A 10,943-nucleotide genomic window follows, 5' to 3' on the forward strand; every position below is an offset into this window, starting at 1 on the left:
GGGATACAAACTTAGGTGAGAAAACTATAAATAAAAGTAAATAAATGATTGTCATCAAAAACATGAAAGGATTTACTTCCGGCTGAAAAAGGGGCATTCAAGTGACTTCTGGGTTGCTAAAAATGTTCTATTTCTTGACCTCTCTTATGGTCACACTGGTGTTTGCTTTATAATTATTCTTAACTCTATATATGTTTAAAGTAATCTTCTGTGGATATATGTCACAATTTAAGGAACTTCCAACCTTTAATAAATTAAGGATTGCTTTAGCAATATCATAAAATGTATCTGGAAATTAATTTTTTAAGTAGTGTCATGCTACTATGAGTTACTTTTATTATTTTGCCTTATTCTCCTCATTTCCTTCTTCAATTATAATGATTAGGATATAATACTTGAAAGTAATAAAACTATATTTCTTTAAAAACATTCAGCAAATTGTTAACTAATTGGCCTGTTTTTTGGGTTTTTTTTTGGTATCCCACGCTTGCTTGCTTTATTTATTTATTTATCTTCACCTGTTTTAAAAAAATATTTCTATTGAGTGTAATTAAGATACCATATAATCCACCATTTTAAAGTGTACAATTCAGTGGTTATTAGTTTATTCACAAGGTTGTATTACCATCACCACTATCTAATTTCAGAACATTTTCAGCACCTCGTTCTCCCTTACCCAGGCCCTAAAACTCACTAATGTACTTTCTACCTCTATGTATTCTCCTATTATTCTTTAAAATGTCATGAGGGCTTCCCTGGTGGCGCAGTGGCTAAGAATCTGCCTGCCAATGCAGGGGACATGGGTTCGAGCCCTGGTGTGGGAAGATCCCACATGCCGTGGAGCAACTAAGCCCGTGAGCCGCAACTACTGAAGCCCGCGCGCCTGGAGCCCGTGCTCCGCAACAGGAGAAGCCACCACAATGAGAAGCCCGCGCACCACAAGGAAGAGTAGCCGCCGCTCGCCACAACTAGAGAAAAGCCCGCGCGCAGCAACAAAGACCCAATGCAGCCTAAAATAAATTAATTTAAAAAATTTTTTTTAAGAATTAATAAAAGCAAAGTAACATATAAAATATGAGGACATTTTAAAAAATGTAGTGAGATTTTTTTGCTTTTTTTTTTTTAAGTTTCATAGATAACAAAAAGATAATGGTTATGTGTGAGGGATCAGTGGATTGACAAAGGTTATGGGTTTTGACAATATATGATTTTGCACCTACTCCATTAAAAAACCCAGAATAATAGGGATTTGTTGAAAAACATTAACAAATGACTTAAATAAAGACGACTAGCTACTGATAAGTCTTCAAAATGGACTGAATTTAATTTATAAGTTAAATTTATAATTAATTACTAGTAAAGTTCAGTATGAGTATGATTTAAGGAAGTTCATGAGGACTTCCCTGGCGGTCCAGTGGTTAAGACGCCACACTTCCACTGCAGGGGCTGTGGGTTTGATCCCTGGTCAGGGAACTGAGATCCCACGTGCTGCACAGTGCAGCCAAAAAGTAAAAACATTTTTTTTAATTAAAAAAAATTTTTTTTTAATAAAGGAAGATCATTTCAATTATTTTAACTAAGTAGAATACTAAAGATCTCTCTTTTATAAATTAACTTTAGTAACATTTTCTGAAATAAAAAACACAGCGCCTACTGAGTGGTTTTTGTTTGTAACTGTACAGAGTTCTTTAATCATAAATAAGCAGGGCTCAATAACTGGTTTTTGTTTGTTTATAACCTGAAATTTTTTATTACTCAACTATTAGCATACTTTTTGGTCACTAGGCTTCAGAAGAAGTGTCGAAATCACTGCAAGCAATGAAAGAAATTCTGTGTGGGACAAGTGACAAGGAACCCCCAACAGAAGCTGTGGCTCAGCTAGCACAAGAACTCTACAATAGTGGGCTGCTGGTGACACTGATAGCTGACCTACAGCTGATAGACTTTGAGGTAAACTATCTGCAAAAGGATGACAATTCTGCTTTTCAATTTTTATATACATACCAATATTTGACTGTAATTTTTTTATTACTGTTTATATATTATTTAAAATCCCATTTTCCCCTGAAAGTTGTAAGATCATCTTAATCGTTTTTTTAAAAAAGCAAAAGGTATACTGGAATTAAGTTTTATGCAGCTAAGTAAGAAAGTAACTGGTCAATAATAATAATAATAATAATAGATAACATTTGTTGAGTGCTTACTGCATGTTGTACAGTTTCCAAGCACTCATCTCATTTAATTCTTAAAGCAACCTATATATGATTGGTACTATATTATTAGTCTTGTTTTACAGGTGAAGACCCTAAAGTTCAAAGATATTAAGTAATTTCCCCAAAGTCACTCAGTTACTAAGAGCCTAAGCTGAGATTCAAACTTATTGTCTCCAGACCTGTTTCTTTAATTAAAATATTTATACCAATGATTTAAGAAATTTGTTAAATGCTACTCATATAGGATATTTATCTCATTTTGAAAGCAATTATACCTAATTACCTAAATAATAAATAAAACAACACCTAGAAACATAAGTGGTAAATATGTGCAAGCATTTTATTATGGTATACTATGGTATATATATATATATATATATATATATATATATATATATATATATAATGGTATATCTAACTTAGAACAGTGGTTTTTCAATGAAATATATATACATAAGGCACACTTCAATGATGGAAGTCTTGGTTTTGATTTGTTTGTTGTTTTGTTACCACTATCAGGCTTTTGATACTCTCAGGTAAGTGCTTGGATCTCCATTAATTCTCAAAGATAGAAGAGAATGGAGATTTCTAAAGTAAATAGCTTTTAGTTTTGTCACCAAGGAAGTTAAAAGAAACTCATTACAGTGATTAGACCAAGATAAGGTCAGGGCTCTGGGGATCTGTGGAAATACTAGCCCACAGCTCTCTGGATGGCTTAGATAGGGGAAGATTTTGGCTGACTGGAGCAGAGGAGGAATGCAGGGCAAGACTGCTCTGGAGATGTGAAGTCAGGTGTGTTGACGAGAAACTACACTGACTGAGGGCCTCTCAGGGTCAACTCAGCCTTCCTTTCAGAAACACCTGTTTTTTTCTTTCCTTCCCTCGCTTATGTTTCTCTAACCTTGACATTTTCTGCTCAATAATCTCCTTTCCTACTTTTTCCTCTTGCCTGGCTTGTCACTCTCCCTCCCCATCTTACTCCCCATTTCCTTTTTAAACCTGGCATATGTGGAATTAAAGTGTAGTTTTATCATTGTGTTTATATACTTTCGTGTTTTTTAAATTTAGTTTAAAATGAGGTATTATGGACATTTGTAGGAGCTGTGCATAGTGGAAAAACACTTGACTTGGATTTAGGATCGTTTATAGAGTCCCTGCTTTGCTATTTAAGAGTATCATAACCTCTTTGAGACTAAACTTTCTCATCTATAAAATAGGAATAATATGAACTTATATCATTGTTTTTAAATATTAAACAAAGTAAAATATATATACATATACATGTTATGGAAGAACACTAAATACATGTGCAAATATATACAGATGTCAGATAGTATATTTTCATCTTCTCTCTTTCTCAAACTTAAGTTAAATGTAAGCTGGTTTATTTTTGTTATAACCTTTGATGTTTGTTCTTTGTTTATTATTTTAGTTTTAAATTTAGTTGGTGAGTGACCATAACTGGGAAACTCCCTGCTCTTGGAATACGGCATTATATTTCTATAAATCTCCCCTTGTTTTGCATATTTCCCTGAAAGCAGCAATGTATTAAGCTATTATCATCACTAATTAATATGTTAGCTTGAGTTAGTTTATGGGATTAGCTTAATTTGCAATGGGATGCTGGAAGGAATATGACCAAGGTTGGTTATGTTTTGAAGAATGAGTCAGGGATGAGATGTCGTCAGGTCCAGGGACCTGGAGAAGCCTTGAGCGACCACAGAATAGCATAGGTTCAAAGTGCCCTCCAAGAATTGGGGAGATGGGAGTAGACCAGAGAAAAACTTTGGGTGCCTCACAACTTTGTGCAGCTTTGGCTTAGAAAACAAAAGAGGAAGAGTAAGAAACACTTATGCAAATTTCCCTTATTTTACATGGTGTACTGGAAATAAATATAGAGAAGTTTACTTAAAAATTATTTGGGGATTAAGACATTCAATTGCCTAAAAATTGACTTATATATTATCAAGTAGAGTAAACTTTTATTCTCTGGAATCCTTGGGGAAAAAATTATCTTTCTGAATATGTGCATTTTCCATGTAGCTAAAGATTAACTCTTCAAATGAAGAAAGTTAAGTAGATTACTTTTGTGGATTACTTTACATTTTCTTTATAACATGCATTGTATACTTGCTTCTCCTTCAAAATTATATACTAGATGTAATAATTTTTTACTGATGACTCAACACTATCATTATGAAGGTCTATTATCATGATAATTGCAGACAGTTCTTTTTTTCAGCTTTATTGAGGAATAAATGACCAGACAGTTCTTGACTTTGTTCATTCAGTTGATGCCTAGAACATAGTTATAAATGAATGTGATATTCAGTAGGTGAAGCTGTCCTCCTCAATCAGACCCATAGAAAATAAATACTTATAAATACTTCTCGGTTGAATGAATGAATGAAAAAGTTAAAATTGAAAATGGTTCAGTTTTAAGCATTCCACCAACTATATACTCATAGTATTTTCAGGAAGGATGCACCATTACTAGCATTATGAGCTCACTTGCAGAAATGTGCTGTGTATTTCTATGGACTGGAAGCATGAATAATCAGCCCACAGGCAGAAACTTGCCTTCTCAAGCTTAAAGTATCCGTATAAACTAGTGACCATTTGATAAAACTCCCCCTAACTTCAAAACTCAGTCTAATCACACAGAACCCCACCCTCCTCATCTCTTGGTTCTTAGGTAGCCCAGGTACATCTCCTTCTGGATTGAGAGTATCTTGAGTACTAGGACTGCATTTCCCACGCCTAGTTCCATATCCATTGGTTGGATGAATGAATCAATGTAGGTATGAGAATGAGAAATAGAAGCAGAGGTAAGGGAATTGGAACAAAGGAAGACGTCCTGAAGCACAGCAGTAAGCCACTTTTCTTAAAGAATTAGTAAATGTGTAGAGCATAATTCAAGAATAATGATAATACTTCAGTAAGTGAATAGCCTCTCCTGGGGCTTCTTTGAAGAGTATAACAGTCATTTGACTGTAAAATCTTTGGTATATTTTTATAACAGGAAAGGAAAATTATTACTTTACGGAAGGGCTGCAGCTTTTGCCAGATAACCTAAAAGGATGGAGCATTCCTTACAGAAAAAAAAAAAGAACTTTTGTTTAGAAGACACCTACATGGGCTTTTTTGTTAGTTGTGAAAGGTGAGGTCTCTAGGCAATGTTTGGAAGGAAAAAGACTGAAAGAAAAGAGCTTAGATTCCCTTTGCAGAGTAAAATAACAGAAATTTGAGAAATGCCGTCTCTTTGGCTAAATTTGATAGGAGTAGGAAATAGAAGAGAAATAGGAGAAGGGTTTGGAGTAAGGGAGAGAGAAGGCTCCAGAGCCATGACAGAGGAAGGGGCTTAAGGAAAAAGATGATCAGGAATGCTGAGGAATCTTTAATAATCTTTAATTATGTTGTGTAGGATTCAATTTGAAGTTGTTTCTGCACTGTGCTATAATGACCCTTTGTTACCCTTAAACCCTTGATAAAAGAACTATGTACTAATAGTACATGTCAAATGAAGGAGAAGAGGCAGTTTTCTATACTTGGATAAACAATATATAAAATAACTAGCTGAGAAAATAACTAGTTGTAGAAGGCAAGACAATGAACAAGGGCCGAGAGGAGCTAGGAGCAGAGATTTGAAATCCAGAGCTGACAACAGTGATGGTGGCCCAAGGCATTGGTTTAGATTGGGTAACAGAGACTGACTCAGGAATCTGTGTGGCAAACCCATTTTCTTCTTCAGGAATCAGGAGGAAAGTGGTCCACCGGGGTGAGGAAAGTATTGGAGGATCCTGCTGTTATGTGAATAACGGCTGGTTTGAAGACAGACCTTTGGGTTAAAATTGTTTGAAAGAAAATCTCGTTACTTTATAGCCATAAATTTTTGTCTAATCCTTTAAGTCTTAAAATTGCTGACAGAAAAAAAATACTTCAGCATATTCTTATGAGGTTAAAAAAAAAAGAGTTATGGCTGAGATTGCAAGGTTTCTGATTTGTGGGCTCAGGATCAAACTCAGAGCTGTGTTTTTTTATGTTTGGCCACTATTCAAGACACAGCTTTAGGCTCTTTGATGTTTTGAAACACAACGTGATAAGAGATCAAAGGATGAAAATGTATTGCATATAAGAGTTGATGCATTCATTTTAAAGGCAGGTGTGCCTTGTGAAAATAGGGTGGATGCAAAGTCAACTGTTCAGTTTGAATTAGAAAGCAGCTCAAAGAAGCAGAAAACTTCCTAGGGAGGGTGGGAGGGAGACACAGAGGGAGGGGATATGGGGGTATATGTATACGTATAGCTGATTCACCTTGTTATACAGCAGAAACTAACACAACATTGAAAAGCAATTATACTCCAATAAAGATGTTTAAAAAAAAAGCAGAAAACTTCCTGCTGTGATAATTTAATCTCTAATGATTATTTCTTGCTACGTTTTTAAAAAAAATAAGCAAAATAAGCACTCCAGGATCAGCTTCTCAATAAGCCATTTTATGGTCCTAAGTTTTTGAAAATTTCCATCCCCTAAAGATCCTTTTCTGTTCCCTGGCCCTCATTAAAAAGTGGTCCTTAACCTTTGGTTTTATTACTATAAAAATGAGAAATCAGAAAGCCTTGAGACACAAGCTTTGACTGGACTTCATGCATTTAACAATTTGAAATGCTTACTATATGTGTAGGGCATTGATTTTATTTGATCTTGATTTTTTTGGTTGTTTATATATTTTGTACCTATCATTAGACAAATTAAGTCAAAGAATTCACAATCTCAGGTGGGAAAATACTATGTCATATTAAATAGAATGAGTGTGTGTTTGTGTGTGTGTGTGTGTGTGTGTGTGTGTGTGTGTGTGTGTGTATAAACAGCTTTTGAAATAATTCACATGCCATGCAATTCACCCATTTAAAGTATACAACTTAATGGTTGGTTGTTTCTTTAACAGGGAAAAAAAGATGTGACCCAGATATTTAACAACATCCTGAGACGACAGATAGGCGCTCGGAGTCCTACTGTGGAGTACATTAGTGCTCATCCTCATATCCTGTTTATGCTCCTCAAAGGGTAGGTGCGTGCTTTCCTTTAAAGTAGGTTTGAGTTTAGAAAAGTTGTTAAAAGTAATATATAGTATTAGCCTCATTTGAGAAAACGATCCCTTTTGGATTCATATTTGCCATGCTTGACGTTAGCCTTCCAAATCTATGTCTCTGGGATTACTCAGGCTGCAGCAAAATCCTTTCTAAATAAATTCCCTTCCATTTACTGCCTCTCTTTCCTCCACTTTCCTGTTATCTCTTCCTATTACATTATTGCTCGTGCTTTCCAATCTGCCCTTTTTCTAGCTGCCCACTTAGCCTCTTTACATAAGACTGAATCCCCTCATTACACAAATACACACACACACACACACACACACACACACACACACACACAAGATATCCTTTCAATGGCTCGCATCTACTACAGTGACATGCTTCCACGTGAGGATAGAATAAATATCACTGTATGTATATGGGACCACAGGGCAGCCAAAAAACTAAAGTCTGGTCAGATAGTAGAATTCCTGATTATTACTTTTTATGTATCCTCATTTACAAATGTTTCTCGGGCATTTTGAGGCTACTCCAACTCCTAAAACCAGAAATATGGATGTAGAAAGGCTTGGGGATAGCGGACTATCTTTTGTCTCCCCTGCTCTATCTTTCTACTTTACCATCTTGAACCTAGCATGCTCTTCTAGTCCATCTCGTCTGTGTTCAATTCCCAAATCCTTTCTTGTACATTTTAAAACATTTTATTGTATCAAAATAATACATACCACATAGTTTAAAAATCAGAAATATCAACAAACATCAGCTCTGCCTCTTCCTTCTCTATTCCTCAGTCCCATTTGCCCAAAGACAACCACTTTCATCTTTTTTATTTGTTCATCTGGTATTTACCTCTATATTATCAATAATGGGCTTTTACTAACTTTTGATTTACCAATTTTAAAAAATACCTTTTAACTTTCTCATAGACTAGATGACAATTTAGTATTTCCACCACCACTGTTCCTCCATTTTCCTTCTCTTAACCCTCCCACTATACTTTATCACGATTTTTTATTTTATTAGTCACATTTATATTATTATAGCTATGTAATTATTATTCATTGTTGCACGAAGTAGTGTACTATAATTACTTTGTTTTTTAGTACGAAATATTGTTTTTACTAGAGAATTAAGTCTTTCAGTTCTGGAAAGGGAAATATACTTGTATCATGTATTAGTTAGGGTAGGCTAAACTTATAACAACCCTTAAGCTTTATAACAAATGGACCCCAAAATAGAGTGGCCAACTACAAGATAAATTTATTTCTCACACAATAGAGAAGAACAGATGTTCTAGGTCAGCAGGGGTTCCTTCAACATGTGGTTCCTAAGATCACTTTGTTGATTGCCATTTTGGCCCACAAGAAGGCAAAAATACTTGGGAGAATTTATGAGCCAGGACTGGAAATGGCTTGCATTACTCGTACTCACATTCCATTTGAGAGCACTTAGTCACTTGACCTCTTAATTCTTAAGGAAACCTGAGAAATGTAGTTAGTGCCCAGGAAGAAGAAGAGAAAGGATTTCTGTGGACAGTTAACATCCTCTGCCACATACTGTTTCTTTGAAAATTTATTCCCTTCTATATTCTCTGTTCTCACTTTCTCGTCCTCCTATTAGTCAAAGTTAAATCTCTGGGATTGATTTCATATCTCTTCTATTTTCTGTTTCTTTGTCTTTTTGTTTTACTTGTCAGATGTTCTTTTTTTTTTTTTAACATCTTTATTGGAGTATAATTGCTTTACAGTGGTGTGTTAGTTTCTGCTTTATAACAAAGTGAATCAGCTATACATATATATATCCCCATATCTCCTCCCTCTTGCATCTCCCTCCCACCCTCCCTATCCCACCCCTCTAGGTGGTCACGAAGCACCGAGCTGATCTCCATGTGGAAGATGTGAAAATTTAGCATAATGGGATATTTATTTTTTAAATTAAGTTGGTGAAGAATTACAACTTATATTGGAGAATATAACTTTATTTTCCCTTTCTAGAAATAATGAGACAAGATAAACAACTAATTCTAATTGTTATTCATTAATAATTTATCTGCTGGAACATATTACAGCTCTGTAGTGAGCCTTTATTATTTGTGATGTGCACAGGATTCATTAATGTGTAATTGTCCCCTATATTTCTCCCACCCCTTCCCCTTTTTCAGTAGAGAGAGTTGAGAAAAAAACCTAGTGATGGGAAGGCAGGCAGGGGAATTAGACTAAGCTAGAAGGTTATGTCCACTGGCACAAACAAGACTTAGAGATGAGGAGGAAGGAATCAGAGGGAGAAAACCCACTAATATCAGGAGAGGGTTTTGGAGGTTTACTAGTGGGAGGCTCCAAGGTAGCTGCATAGTAAATTAGAGGAGGGAAGGGAGTTTGAGAAGTGGTGCTGTAAGTTATAAATCAATAATTTTGAGAGACAAATGATAAAGGTTGGAATCTCTTTTAATAACTTTTTCCTACTAGATTATATTTATTTATATGTGATTCTATAAAACGTGTGGGGCATTGGCACTTTTGCAATTATGATTACATATAAAATTTACTGAGTATGAATAATCAGTATATCTTTATTATATCTTTAATTATTTGAAAATGTGTCTCTGTCCTATTTGGTGGTGAACTTTATGATGAATTCAAATGACTACTGTTCTTTTACAAATTAGTTGATGCAAAGGATCACTCAGTTTCTGAACAAACTATTAAATTGATGTAAGTAGAAATTTTCCTTATATTTCAAATATGAACACTTCCATTCATTAATCACCTGTATTTACCAGGAATCCTATTGTAATGGATAATTTATAATAATTATATGCCATTTTTTCTGTATTTAAGAAAAAACTTAGCTTTCATTTATTTTCTAATATGTGAAAAAAGTAATTTTGAGTCATTTAGTTTTAAAACCACTTTCTCAGCTTTTGACAAAATTCAACACCCATTTATGATAAAAACCCTGCAGAAAGTAGGCATAGAGGGAACTTTCCTCAACATAATAAAGGCCATATATGACAAACCCACAGCCAGCATCGTTCTCAATGGTGAAAAACTGAAACCATTTCCACTAAGATCAGGAACAAGACAAGGTTGCCCACTCTCACCACTCTTATTCAACATAGTTTTGGAAGTTCTAGCCACAGCAATCAGAGAAGAAAAAGAAATAAAAGGAATCCAAATAGGAAAAGAAGAAGTAAAGCTGTCACTATTTGCAGATGACATGATATTATACATAGAGAATCCTAAGGATGCTACCAGAAAACTACTAGAGCTAATCAATGAATTTGGCAAAGTAGCAGGATACAAAATTAATGCACAGAAATCTCTGGCATTCTTATACACTAATGATGAAAAATCTGAGAGTGAAATTAAGAAAACACTCCCATTTACCATTGCAACAAAAAGAATAAAATATCTAGGAATAAACCTACCTAAGGAAACAAAAGACTTGTATGCAGAAGATTATAAGACACTGATGAAGGAAATTAAAGATGATACAAATAGATGGAGCGATATACCATGTTCTTGGATTGGAAGAATCAACATTGTGAAAATGACTCTACTACCCAAAGCAATCTACAGATTCAAAGCAATCCCTATCAAACTACCACTGGCATTTTCTACAGAACTAGAACAAA

General features: G+C 34.8%; 1 protein-coding gene across 3 annotated transcripts in view; it reads left to right on the top strand.

Annotated features, from left to right (window-relative positions):
* Positions 1-10,943, top strand: part of CAB39L (calcium binding protein 39 like) — a 106,813-nt gene that overhangs the window by 56,764 nt on the left and 39,106 nt on the right. For all 3 annotated transcript variants that reach the window (XM_055089665.1, XM_028497237.2, XM_007105278.4), the window contains 2 exons: positions 1,786-1,950; positions 7,162-7,280. In XM_055089665.1, the coding sequence (XP_054945640.1) occupies positions 1,786-1,950; positions 7,162-7,280 (284 nt within the window). The remainder of the gene's footprint in view (positions 1-1,785; positions 1,951-7,161; positions 7,281-10,943) is intronic.

Source organism: Physeter macrocephalus, chromosome 13 (assembly GCF_002837175.3).
Source record: "Physeter macrocephalus isolate SW-GA chromosome 13, ASM283717v5, whole genome shotgun sequence".
Classification (NCBI taxonomy): domain Eukaryota; kingdom Metazoa; phylum Chordata; class Mammalia; order Artiodactyla; family Physeteridae; genus Physeter; species Physeter macrocephalus.